We start from the raw sequence: 14,733 nt of genomic DNA, 5'->3' as shown, positions 1-14,733 counted from the left end.
CCAGCTATGGGTATCAACAATAAGAACCATCTGACAACATAAAGAAATAGCTCTAAGTAATATCACCAGCCCTAACAAATCTGTTAGCACTAGTCATCATGACATGGTATTCAGCCATCCGTGCTTTATGATCACATGAAATAATATTTTAGGTTATACTGAAGAGCAGCACCCACCCTACTGTGCACACACAAACACACACACACACAGGCTGCCTACACGGATGCACTAACAGCCCTCAGTGTCGAGCTGAGCGGTCTGGTCCTCCTCAGTGCCAATGTCTGCAATGCAGTAACTGCACATTAGTAAGATTAAATAAATGCACATAGCCCTCCATTAAAATGGGTAGGGTGCATTTCTGCATTCAAATATGGAATACAATAACCCAGGAAATGGAAGAGGAGAAACAAGAAATACTCCTTGGGTTATGATTAAAGCAAGGTTTGATACAGATATCCCCTCTTGTAGGCACTCAGTGGGTAGAATGTAGCCACAACAAACTTTCCATCAAACATCCTGCCAGTAAGTAACTTCTGAGCAGCTTTGGAATCACCAGCATTTGCATACTCGACAAAGACCTGTAAAAACGGCAGAGAAAACAAAGTAATTCCATTTTATCAAGATCGTTTTAGAATACTGCTTCTCAAACTTTAATGTGTATACATCATATGGGGATTTTGCTAGAATGCAAATTCTGCCTCAATAGGTTTAAGGGGGGCCTGGATTTGCGAATTTCTAAACAAACTTCCAGGTGACTTCATTGCTGACTGATGGCCCATGGACTACATTTTTGAACAACAAGATTTAAAATACCTATTACTGCTGAGTAGATTCCAACTCATAGTGACTCTACAGGGCAGAGGGTAACTGCCTCAAAAGGTTTCCAAAGCTATAAATCTGTCTAGTGTAGAAAGATGGGTTCAATCCTCCAACCTACCCATTAGCAAACAAGTGCTTTAACCATTGTACCAACAGGGAAGGCATCTTTAAGTTTAGATTATTTACTTAGAACTCAATTCAATTCTGAAAAATATATTACAAAACTATTGTTGTTAAGTCCATCAAGCTGGTTCCAATTCATAGTGACCCTGTATAGGGTTTCTGAGGAGCAGCTAGTGAGTTTGAACTGCCACCTTGCAGTTCTAACCAACCCTGAGTCGAGTGCTTATCCTATAGCGTTGAGTGAAAAACTACAACCTTTTGCCAAATTTGGAAAGGCTTGCCGAAAAATACTGGTCATATGCCAACAACAGGAGAACAGCCCAGTGAAAAAAAGGCTTTTTAATTAACATCCACTTTTAAAGAGAGTCCTGCTGTGGTGCTGTATGATAAACACTGAACAGAAAGGTGGGTTTCAACTGCAAGGTCGGCAGTTCAAACTCACCAACTGTTCCTTAGAAACCTTATACAGGGTCGCTATGAGTCAGAACTGACTCAACAGCACTTAACAACAATATTTTTAAAGTGGAGGGAAAAAAAATACTGATCAAAAGTCACTGGAAATTGTGCCTATTAAAAGACTTCAGACAGGAAGAACATGTTGTTGAGAGATGCTGTGGACTATCAACAATTTCAGCTCATGCAGCTTGGAACTGCTCCACGAAGGTTTCAAGGTTGAGACCTTAGAGCAGATCATCAGGCCAGGCCTGTCTTCTGAGGTACTGTGGGGTGAATTCTAACCACCAATCTTCCTACTAGTGGTCAAGCACTTAAAGGCAGCACTCAAAGGCTCAGAGGGAAAGTATATATAGCATAAGAACTTTTTTTTTTTAATCCCAAAATAAAAGTTACAGAGAGTTGAAATGACTTGTCCTCGGTTTCCTTATAAGTTGGTTAACCAGACAAAGAACTGCCCTTTCCTCCCTAGTTCTTTGCTTCATTGGCATGCAAGCATCCTAAGATACTCAGAATTTCAAAGGGGATGCAAAAATGGATAATGTGAAATGTCTGAAAATTTATTTCCTGGTATTCAACATCAATTCGTACCTTTTTCCTAAAAGTTATCTGCCTAGGAGTTGAGGTAGATTACCCCTTTTCATCTCTCCTTTCAAAGTACACGTTTCTTCATTTGACAAAACAAGTTATTTTACAATAGTTATAAAAATCAAATATAGTACTGGTTTTAGAGGCAATTCCAAATACAGTATTTAACAAAATCGTCCTTCATTGAAAACAAAGCATCATGCTTAGACTATCATCTTATTCACATATAAGTATGATACATTGTAAAGAAATAAAAAAATTGGACTGGTTTTGCCTCTTCCATTCCCAAACTATTATTAAGCTATGCATTATATTTAGAGATCATCAAACGCTAAAAGTTGCTTTACAGCTATTCTTAAAAACACATCCCTACAATGTGTTATTAGCTAAAAATGAAAGCACTTCTAATCGCCATAGCAGTATATTCACTCAAGTTTCTTATTTTAAATATAACTTTGAGACCAGAAAAACTAGACAGTGTCTACCACTACCAACTGCTCTGAAAGGGACCACCCTAGAAGGCCCCAGATAGAGTGGGAGAAAATGTGGAACATAACTCAAAATTATAAAACAAGACCAGGCTTAATGGTCAGAAAAAGACGGAGGAACATGAGACTAGGGCCCTCGACCACCCTTTAAGTCTGGAAAGGAACTCACCCTCATGGCCCCCTTTTCAATTACCAGTTAGATAAGAGGGACAATAACATTAGTAAGGTATGCTCACCATGGAATGGTCAACCATTCAAAACCAAAAGAGCAATATTTTCCTAAGGACAAAGTTGAGAAGGCATGAAAAGACGTGTGGATTGGAAATAGGAATCACAGGGAGGAAGTGGGATAACTATTGTTGAATGGAGGACAGTGCAATCATTGAGATGAAATAAAGTGTATGATTTATTAAATGTAAAACTGATGATCTTGTCTGTAAACCTTCACTCAGTTCACAATAAAAAAATTAACAGAAAAAAGCTCCTTTCACTCTGTTTTAAATGGCAATGATAGCTTCTCCACCTAGCAGATTTTTTGATCCTTGATAAGACTTACTAAAACTTGTGTTTTAATATCATCTTAAAGCTTCTCCCCTGAAAATGCTCCTCTGTTCTATGTTGTTGCCATTGGGTTAATACCAAGTCAGATTATGTTAATCATTGGTTCAAATTCTTCAGTACTTTCCTCTCTCATTTATAGCACACATCAATGCCAAGAGCCTACAAGATCACTCTACTTGATGTACCCTTCTGCTGCCTTACCTCTTTGACCTCATCTACCATTCTCCCTTTCTCTTACTATGCTACAGCTACACTGGCATCCTCAGACATGCCAGCAGATTCAGGGCCTTGGAACTTGCTGCTACCTTTCCCTAGAATTCTTTCCCTCACCAGCTTCAAATTTTGATTCAGAGGTAACCTTCTCAGTTATGTTTTTCCCTGCTGTTGTTATTGTTAAGTGTCATGGAGTTGGTTCCGACTATCGCGATCCTGTATAGAGTTTCCAAGGAGTGGCTGATGAGCCTGAACTGCCGACCTTGCAGTCCAGCGCATTAACCTGCAGCACCACACCAGGACTCCAGGTTCTTCCTTAGCACTCAATTTAAAACCACAATTCACCTCACTCCATTACACTTCCCCAAGTCTCTTCCTTAATCTATTTTTCTCCATAGCATTTATCACTATGTACAGTTGTGTCTGTTTGATCACTGTCATATGCCAAGTGTATAAACTGCAAATGATGCTTAATAAATATTGATTAGATAAATAAACTCAAGAAAGCATTTGATAAATTGAATACTAAGTGAGGTAAATATTATTACTTGATTGGCAATATATTTTCACTGACTACAGTGAAATTTCAAGGAGCCTTGGTAGTGTAGTAGATTACGAGCTGGGCTGCTAATCAGAAGATCAGCAGTTCAAATCTACCAGCCATTCTGTGGGAGAAAGATGAGGCTTTCTGCTCCCATAAAGCGACCTACATCGGGCCACTATGAGTTGGAACTCATTCAACAGCACACCATCACCAAAGTGAAATTTCTTTTATTTTTTCCTAATTGCAAAGAATTCTTCACAACATTGAACCAAAAGATAAACAAAAATCATCAATCGAAGGTGACTCTGCCCCCAGGAGACATTTGGTAATGATTAGAGACATCTTTAATTGTCACAAGTTACAAAGCTAGGCTACCAGCACCTAGTGGGTAGAAGCCAAGGATGCTGCTAAACATCCCACAATGCACAGGACCAGCCTCAAAGCAAAGAACCATCCAACCCAAAATTGCATAGTGCTGATGTTGAGAAACCCTCAGAAAGAATGCAATAATATTTTGTTCCCTAAAATATAAAAATACTATCAATAGGATTTTCTCTGAAATTCCTTATCGTATCATTTAGAATCACAGAGTTCTAAAGAAATCTCTATGATCATTAATTAGTTCACCCTGTAAATGAAGAAGCTGAGGATCATCACAAAAAACTAGTCACATGGATATCTGAACTCAGGTTTCAGGATTCTTGGTCTAGTGTACTTTCCTAAGTCTGATCAATCCATTAGAATCAGAATTAAACCTGATCAGTTTTCTAACTCTGCTTGGCGAGAACAAAATTAGACCAAAATATTTCTCTACCTAAACTGGACTTAAGTTAATTTACAGTTCAGCAGGTGGTGATGTTGAATACAACTGGCTCAAAGTAGATTAATATTAAAAAAAAAAAAAAAAAAAAAAAATTCTAACTAATGAAAAATGAATGCATTTTATATAGCTTTTGGGGAAAAAAGTAAAATGTGTAAGAAAATAAAAATCATTCATAATGCAAATCTCACAATCCTTAGCAACATTTTTATGTGTACTTTCTATAGAACTAAAACATTTTCCACAAAGCTTTAAGAACCTCTGAATTACTCTATAATTATGAAAACATTCACTTACTTGTCCTCTGCCAGGATTTTCCTTTGGAACAAGCAGAGATACCACTGGTCCATATTTTTGACACTCTTCTTTTACATCTTCTACAACATCTAATTATTAAAACACATGACAGGAACTGTTTTAATATAATTTACAAATAATCACTATTTAAATTTTTCATATCTGCAAAGAATTCAGGAAAACATGTAAGTAATGAGGTTATTAAATACTTTATCACTGACAATGTGATCAATAAAAGTTATCTCAGAATGATCTGAATTAGCATTTTAATAATGAATAAGGCTGATTATAGACCATATTTTAATATTTGTGAGATGCATTTGTAGTTCCTTCCCTAGAGAACAAGAAACAAAGCAAAAGGAAGAAAAAAACAGTACAAAATAATGCTCTCCAAAAATGTTTTAAATGTGTAGCATGTTAAATATTGTGTAGTTGTTCAGTATCGTCATCGAGTCAGTTCTGACCTATAGCAACCCTGCATAGGGTTTCCGAGGAACAACTGGTGAGCCTGAACCACTGACCTTGCAGTCCAGCACATTAACCTAGCAGGATATAAAACTGAATCATGAGCACAGTGGCTCTTACGATAAGCACTGGACTGTAAACCACAAGGTCCACGGTTTGAGCCTACCAGCCACTCCAAGGAAGAAAGATGAGGCTTTCCGCTCCTTGAAAGATTTAAAGCCTCAGAAACCCTACACATGGTAGCTATACATCGGAACCCACTCAATAGCACTTAGCAACAATAAAATTGAATATAATCTATGGGAAGAAGGTACAGAAATAAAAGTCAGGTCAAGACACGAGAAACTATCTGGGCATAATTTATTAGCAAATTAACAGCTGAGACCATGAAAGTGATTGAAATGATAAAATAAGCAATAGTAAATACAATTAAAAAGCTCAAAATTGAGTGCTAAAGAACTAATAAAATCACTGGCTACTGTGTGCGAACATCATCGACATTCTAGCTACATAACATAAAAAAAAAAAAAAATTCATATGCAGCTATAGCCATCATTATTTCTCTCCCAACTCATTTAAGTGAGTAGAAGAGATTTTATTTTCTGACTAATCTGAGTATTGTAGGTCCTACAGCTTAACATTCTCCTGAACAGATATATGCCTATTTCACACTTGAAAGACACAATAAAATATAATTTAGACAGCACTGACCTTCATATTCCTCTTCATTCTCAAGATAATCATCATCCAGCACATTCAGCAGTCTTAGTACTGGAGTAGGAAGCATCACCAGATCTTCAATATGAGGGGCTGTTAAGTTCATCATAACATGGTTAAGTGTAAATCTCAATAAATAAAAAGATGAATATCAAAGGAACTTGGGAATATAAATTAGTTTTGATGTTATTTGATTGGCAAGAAAAAAATAATCATAATACTTACCAAAAGGAATGCTAAAGAATGGGCTGCATAATGCCATTTCAGCAGAAATTCGTCTGCTTGCATCATCATGAAGCATGCTAGATAAAAAAACAAGTATTGGCATAAATCTTTTGAAAATGTAGACATTTAAGAAACATATCTAAATAGTCATCATAGTACCAATTAACATGAGTTATTGAACCATTCCTTTACAAAGAATATACATAATATTGATGAATAAGTAGTTTAACAAATCATGATATATACTTATGACATACACTCACTCCTCACTTACAGAAAGAGGCTCCAATGACCACTTTGTTACGTGAAAATTAGTGTCATGTGAAAACTGGATGACGATCACAATTAACTGCAAAATTACATCTTGACACAACTGCCACTGTCAAACTACTGAGAATCATGGTTCAGTCAAGTTGACACATAACTGTAACCATGACTCTCACGTCACACTTTGGTATTCGTTACTGTCAGACAAGCAGTGTTAATAAGCAAAACAGCCAGATGATGAGATAGTTACTAAATGAGGAGTAGGTGTATTATTACATTGTGATTTTAATTAATAAATGCAACAGAGTAAACAATCCACAGTTTACAATTTAAGTGACAAGAAACTAGACATAGATTTAGGATAACCTAAACAGTGTGTGTGGTATGGTTGGAGGGAGGGGATAGAGAGAGTAAGAAAAAGAAGAGAAAGAAGAGGAGAGGGAGAAGAGGAGGAGGAAGGAGGAGGGAAGGAAGGCAGTAGGGAGTAGTGACATAATTTTTGATTGTCTAGAGCAACTACACAACAAAATCAAAAACCTAGGCTACAAGGTATTTACAACAAGCCCTAATGTGAGTCTAGGGACAAACCATCAGCAGCAGTAAGACTTATGCTACATCAGCATCTATGTAGGAAGAAACAATGGGATGCAACAGTTAACGTGATGAACCAAAGAATATTCCATGGAAGCTGTAAGTTAGTTGATTTAAGAAAAACACCTGAAATTACGAGGAGTTTTATATATTCTAGAGTCATGATGTGGCGCTGTGGGATGAGCACTAGACTGGTAATCAGAAGGTTGACAGTTCAAACTTTATCAGCTGCTCTTGGAAACCTTATATACAAGACTTGCTAGGAGTGGAAACCGACAGGAAGTCATACAACAGCAACATGCAGATTAATGCAAGGGGTTAAACTGGAGCAGTCTAAGCACCAGACCTCTCAAAACGAACCAAGCTCCATCAGGGGCAAACTTTCCACACTGCAAACAAATTCCTCAGAAGAAAATCAAAACCGAGTGGAACGAGGTAAAGAAAGATTTGATAGAGGAAAAGGTTAATTAAACACACAAATAAAGAGCCAGATCACAAAAAAGTATTTTTACAATACTAGATGAAAACAACAGTAAAGTGAGCCCTATGTAATTAGAAAAGCCATCCTCCTTCCAAAAGTTCAGGAAAATTGATTTCACATAAAAATAAGCAAAAATAAAAATAAAAAAAGACTGTAAGAAAGTTGTTACACAAAAAGAGTAAATTACAAAATAACAATGTTTAGAAAACAAATGCATGCTGGGGAAACATGCCTATAACACAGATGAACACTATAGCCTACCATTTCAAAACAACCTAAAGATATTTCTTCTAATAAACTATATAATGATATTAAAGAATAACATGAATTAAAATGAGAAAATTCTCAAAAATGAGTATTAGAATTTAGGAAAGAATTTTAGGAAAGAAACAGAAATAAAAGAAAAACAAAACAAAGGAAGAGCATAAACAATAAAAGCTGTAATTTAAGAAAGTCTTCCTAAAAATTATTAGATTTTTACAAAGGAATGAAATTCTTTGAACATTTAGATAAAAAGAGGAAGAAATTTGAGTGGAAAGAAAATTAGACTGTCATCAGACCCTTGACAGTAAAACTATGTTCCAGAAGAAAATGGAGTAACATGTTTAGAATACTTAAGGAACAAAGAAATGTATGCCAAGCATTTGTATATATAGCTATAAAGACTTTCAAGTATACCAAGTACAGCTGAAATTGTTACTAACATGCTAAAAGAACTCAGAACTCAGAAGATAGTGATCCTATGATCTCTAAAGAACAAGCTTCAGCCAACTAAAATGACTAGAGAAACATCAACACAAAGACTAGAGAAACATAACAAGTTTCAGCCAACTAAAATGATTAGAGAAACATCAACACAAATAAATCTTACTGCTATTGATGGTTTGTCCCTAGACTCATATTAGGGCTTGCTGGAAATATCTTGTAGCTTAGTTATGCTGTAGGTCTCCGTAGGTGAATATTAAATATATTGTTACATGTATAATAGTAAATGAGGATTAAAAGTAGGTAATTTAGCATGATCTGACAATGAATTAAGTTATTTTGAAAATGGGAAAGACTGTGGAAAGCATGCAAAAATATCTTTAGGTGTTTCAGTAATTTATTAGAGTACCATTGTGAGACTTTTATGTAAAAGTGGAAATTAAAAAATGAGTAATTATGAAATGGAATCCTGATGTGGTGCTGTGGGATAAGCATTCGACCTCAAGTTCAGTTTGAATCACAAAGTCAGAACAGACTCAACGGCACTTAACAAAACCGACAATAACTATGAAATATTCTAACATTCCTCTTATCCTTGAAGATCAAAATCCTTTAAAGGAGGTAGAGATGTAATACAGACAAGAACAAGTATGGTGGTAGTGGTTATGTACCGTGGAGTCGGTTCCGACTCATAGCGACCCAGTACAGGGTTTCCAAGGCTGTAAATCTTTACGGGAGCAGAAAGCCTCATCTTTCTCCTATGGAACAGCTGGTAGTTTTGAACTGCTGACTGCGGTTTGCAGCCCGATTTGTAACCACTATGCTACCTGTGAATTCTAACTTTAAAAGAAATACCAGCATGAATTCTGCTCATTTAAAAGTGCCCAGATTTTGGTTTCAACATACCATTTTCTATAAAAAGAAACTAGGCTTCTTGGAGAAATGGCTTATTTCAGGTCAAGGGAAAGAAATACATTAAGATGAACTGGACCACCTTGTCATATTGGATAGCAAAGAAGCTATCAAAGACTGTAAGGTTTGTCAAAACCAACTTACAGCAACTCCTATCCACCAAAATTGGGGAAATTTTATCTTTGATTATAGTAACTACAATGGATTAAAATATAACAAACATTTAAATCCATTAGTTCATAATGATACTTGAAAGAAAGAAAAAGAAAATGAAACCCTCTAAATACCACTACCAATTTACAGGAATACGTATACTAGAGATACATGTTAAAATATATACCATACCAAAGCAATCAACAAAATTAAGACTGTGATACACTATACCAGGCCAACAATTCCTGTTCTTCAACAAACTGCAAAAGAAAAAACGGGTGTGGGAAGAAGAGGCAGGCCTTCAAGTGTCAATAACACACAATGGCAGCCACCATGGGCTCGAGAGTAAAATTCCCTCACTATTTCCGACTGTTGGAAGAAATTGAAGAAGGCCAAAAAGAAGCAGGAAATGGTACAGTCAGCTGGAGCCTAGAAAATGGTGAAGACATGACACTTACAAGAGGGACAGGGATAACTGGGTCTCCAAGAACAATTCATGAAAACCGGACAGACAGTCTTTAAATACCCATAAGCATTCTCCTTTGTAAGATTTGTAACAAAAATTAATATTCATGGGGTGAAGGACCCAAGAGCCATATCAGTGCTAGAAAAATGAGAGAATTCATATAACATCAAAAATGTCCTGCATGAGCTTCTATGTCTAATGATGTCTAAAGAAACTATGAAACTTCCTCAACGCAGAATGATAGTGTTACAGCAATTAATAATAATAATAATTAAAAAAAAAAACCACAGGCCCTCTCCTCTTCCCCTTTTGATTTAAGCAGTCTTGATATTCTACAGCAGTCAATTTTCTAGATACTTCATGTAAACTTCAAGTACTGGAGAGGAAGTTCCCATTCAAGGACAAGATATCTTAAGATACTGTACACGATACTAATTTTTTGTCCAAATGAAATACCTAAGTTGTACTATAACAAATCATCCTGTCCAGTGTAACTACTGTCCACATAGTTGAACTCCTGGGATCAAGAAAGTATTCTTGTAAATTTTTTATTGTGAATTGAGTGACAGTTTGCATAGGAGAACATCAGCTTTACATTCATGTTATCATATAAGAAAGTATTTTTAAATTGATTCCTGTCATAGCAGGTGGGGCATGTCTAACTCAACTGTGAAAGACATATAACACAATCACCTTGCCGCAAGTTACCCAGCCTGGTGTCTCTCCCTTCTCCCCTTGCCCCAGCCCCTGCCCTCAGTCTTCCAGTTCAGGGTGGCTTCTTAGAGTAGATGTAAAGGTTTTGGGTTGTAGCCTATGAACTACTGCTGGATGCGCTGTGTGCTTAAGTTTTAAATGATACCCCCCATTCTAAGCCATCCTTCACTACTTTCCTCCACTACCATCTTGGCCTAAAAGCATAGATGGTAACCTCCTCTGCTCCCTTCTGAAATTGGCCTTTGGTGAGAAATTCAGGGCTTTCCCTGCTTTCTTCTCTCCTGCCACCTGAACAAGGAGTGCTGCTCTTCCTTTCCTCCTCCCAAAGCCCCTCCACCCATACTTCCCATGACACTTCCTTGCTTTAGCCAGAAGCTATCAGGTAAGGTTGGAATGTGTCTCTGACCTCCCTCATTTCATTCTGTAACCTCACTGATTTACTTTCCACAAGTCTGGGACATAACACGGGGTCCTCAGGCTGCTACTATCCTTTGCTGTCGTTATTGGCTGAAGCACTGTTTTAGCTCAGGTTTTGATATGGTAGCAAGAACAGTTACCAGGGTCACTCAGACCTGCCAGCTCTCAAAGTACTTGGTGGTTAAACTCGGAGAAAGACCACATGAAGACACTTGTAAGCACACAAGATCCCTCCAAATGCTTTCTTTCCCTCTCAATGCTTTGCTATTGAGGTTCACAGCCCAGTTCATAATCACTATACCACCAGAGGTGGGCTTCATTGCTTTGCTCTTAAAACTGGAATTTAAAAATAAAAAAAAAGGGGGGGGGGGCAGAGGGTAACAGAGAAGGGTAACTCCTGCATTAAGAAAGTTAAAAGGAATCTTGAAAATTTTTTATATGACCAAAACTAAAACTACTGGTGAGAACCTATTACCATCAAGAAAGAAAAGCTAAGAATGGAGTACATCCTCTGGGCACAGGGTCCCTGTGCTGAGGTCCTCCTAGAACCAAGAGAAGACTGATGTCATGACATAAAGAGATTTCAAAGGCCCACAGACGTTGCAAGGCAGGGACAGAAGAGAAAGTCTTTCCCACGAGTGGGCACTCGGAATCTGTACCTCTGCTAGTCCCCTAAACTGCGAGACAGTAAATTTCTTTGTTAAAGGCAAATCAAAAGTATTCAGTAATAAAAACTATAAAGATTAAAAAAAATGATTACCATAGAAGTAGGAGCTCTAGTAGCATACTGGATTTATAAGCTGAGCTGTTAACCACAGGGTCAGCAGTTTGAATCTACCAGCCACTACGTGGGAGAAAAATGAGGAATTTTGCTCCCATAAATATTTACTTGGGAACCCTATACAGGGTCTCTATGAGTCAGAACGGGTACAAAACCACCAACCACCACCACCATAAAAGTCAGGGTAGTGGTTACTACTTTCAAGGAAGACGAAGGAGCTGCATTCAAAATGTAGACAATCAAGATATACCCAAACAAACAGAATCTGTCACCACCAGACCAACTCTGCTAGTATTACTCAAGGAAACACTACAAATGGAAAGGCAAGAGCATTAAATAAATATTCATTATCTACACACAGGATTAACTAAATAAACACAAAAAACAAGACAGGAAGAGAACCCTCCAAAAAATGCAGCATGAGCAATCTTAGGGACTAAATGTGAGATATTTTCAGGGAACTCAACAATTAAATCCTGCAAACAATATTCCATTAAATGTTTAAAAGAAATAAGTACAAAGCACAACTTATCTGTCCTATGTTAATGTTGGGAGTCCTGGTGTGGCACTGTCGGTTAACGCCCTGGACTGCAATTTGAACTGCAAAATCAGTGGTTCAAGCTCACTAGCCGCTCCTTGGAAACCCTATATAGGGAACCAACTCCAAGGCACTTAACAACAACATACTGATGTTAATGGAGACACATCAACACAAATGTGGGTTCCAGAAGCATATGAGGACTCAATCTGTTCCGGTTGTTAGGTTAACTGCTGTTCATGTGTTAAGTGGTGCTGTGTAATATAACTAACAAGGAGCTCTGTCTGGTAGTGTGGTGGTATGCTGTGGAGTCGGTTCCAACTTATAGCGACCCTGCAACGAGTTTCCCAGACGGTAAATCTTTACGAGAACAGAAAGCCTCATCTTTCTTCCGTGGAGTCGCTGGTAGCTTTGAATTAGCTGACCTTGAGGTTAGCAGTCCAACTGGTAACCGCTATGATACCAGAGTGGTTACAAATTGGGCTGCTAATCTCAAGGTCAGCACTTTGAAACTACCAGCAGTTCCACTGGAGAAGGACGAGGCTTTCAGCTCCGATAAACATTTACAGCCTCAGAAACCCTATGCAGGGATGCTATGGGTGGAACTGACTCCACATCACATAACTACCACCACCAATGTAACTAACATATGTGATAACTACTAAGAAATTACCAGGAAGAAACATTCAGAAGAAATCAGCAAAGAGGCACACCGTAAGAAAGCAATCACATCAAACAAAACTCTCTAAAAGCAAATAGTAAAATAAGGAGGCAGGTACTTTGTTTTCAGTGATAACCTTAAATGTAAATGGTCTAAATGTCCATGCAAAAGTCAAGAGAATGGCCAAATTAATTGAAAAAATAAAATGCCAACCGTGATCTACCCTTTTGCTGTTTACACCTTAGACATAAAGATACAAACAGACTGAAAATAAAAGGGTGGGGGAAAATACTTCATGCAACAAGTAAGCAAAAAAGAGCAGGGGTGGCAATACTTATAGCAGATAAAATAGACTTTAAATCAAAATCTGTTACAAGATAAAGACAGACATTATACAAGAATAAGTAAAATTATCTGCACTGTTACCATGGCAATGAAATGATATATGATAGGATGAATGTAAAGCTCATGTTCTCCCATGTAAACTATTCACAATAAAACATAAAAAAAAAAAAAACAACTTCACTCCAGTTATATTAAAACCTCTGTCCACTCCACAACTGGTGACAACATTGAGCATGCACATGAAATGATTCTGTCGAATGACAATGGATTATGTGGCAAATCATTTGCAAATCAGCCATGGCTCTCTGCCTATGAAATAATCCACGACAGACGTGGGTTACAAAAAGTTAATGTGAGATGGGTACTGAACCAACTCACTAAAGAGCATAAACAGAAGCATTTGGACATCTGCAAATAAAATTTGGACCTATACTCGAAGGAAGGTAAAACTTTCTTTAAAAAAATCTTTACTGGTGATGAGTCATGGACTCATTACTAGGAGCCTGAGAGTAAACGGCAGAGTATGGATTGGAAACATTCTTACTTGCTGACCAAGTTCAAAAGGCAACTATCAGCTGGAAAATTGATGCTTACAATTTTCTGAGATTCTCAAAGACCAGTGTTGGAATACTATCAGGTAAAAGGTTCAACAGTCATCAGTGCTCATTCTAGTGAGATGCTCACTGAAGCGCTGAAGCCTACATTTCTGATTAAACCCAGAGAAGTATTATCCAAGAGCACTGTGATCTTCATGACAATGCTTTGCCCACACTGTTGAACACGGCAAAAAGTTCGTTTTGAGGTGTTATAACACCTTTCTTATAGTCCTGATGTTGCTACACAGGACTTTCACACGTTTGGGTTCCCTGAAAACAGCCCTTCAAGGATGCAGATGCACCTCTGATGAAGATATAAAGAGAGCAGTGTATTTATTCATGGCTTGCAACTCAAGTCTAAAATATTTTCTAATAAGGGAATATGAAAGCTTGTTGACAACGTATATTGAAAATCATGATTATATAAAAAATTATGTACTGACGTTTCTAAAAGTCGATTAAAACAAATTCTATAGCCAGAGTGTAGATAATTTTTGATTCTCCTATAATAATAAAAGGGTTCAGCCAGTAAGAAGACATAATTATAAGTGTATATGCAGCTTACAGCAGATAAGCACTCGACCATAAAGTTGGCTTGAACCAAAAAGTTGGCGGTTCATACTCAGCAGTCACTCCCCAGAAACCCATACAGGTAACTATGAGCTGGAACTGACTCGATGGCACTTAACGACAACAACAGCAATGAACCAAAATACATGAGACAAATCCTGATTAATATAAAAGAAATAGACAACTCCACAATAATAGTTGTTGTTGTTATGTGCCATCGAGT

At 37.3% G+C, this 14,733-nt stretch overlaps 1 protein-coding gene across 2 annotated transcripts in view; it reads right to left on the bottom strand.

Moving 5' to 3' along the window:
• Window positions 1–209: 209 nt before the first annotated feature.
• The window catches only part of UHMK1 (U2AF homology motif (UHM) kinase 1), a 27,288-nt gene continuing 12,764 nt past the window's right edge, over window positions 210–14,733 (bottom strand). Inside the window, exons 5-8 of one of the 2 annotated variants that reach the window (XM_006873423.1) lie at window positions 6,314–6,390; window positions 6,083–6,181; window positions 4,907–4,995; window positions 210–578 (exon numbers count right to left, since the gene is read on the bottom strand). In XM_006873423.1, coding sequence (XP_006873485.1) covers window positions 432–578; window positions 4,907–4,995; window positions 6,083–6,181; window positions 6,314–6,390 — 412 coding nt within the window. In that variant the 3' untranslated portion in view covers window positions 210–431. The remainder of the gene's footprint in view (window positions 579–4,906; window positions 4,996–6,082; window positions 6,182–6,313; window positions 6,391–14,733) is intronic. The other variant, XM_006873424.1, reaches the window with a different exon arrangement.

The sequence above is a fragment of the Chrysochloris asiatica genome, unplaced genomic scaffold, assembly GCF_000296735.1.
Source record: "Chrysochloris asiatica unplaced genomic scaffold, ChrAsi1.0 scaffold00241, whole genome shotgun sequence".
Lineage (NCBI taxonomy): Eukaryota > Metazoa > Chordata > Mammalia > Afrosoricida > Chrysochloridae > Chrysochloris > Chrysochloris asiatica.
Note: the sequence above shows the minus strand (reverse complement) of the source record. Positions and strands in the feature narration are given on the sequence as shown.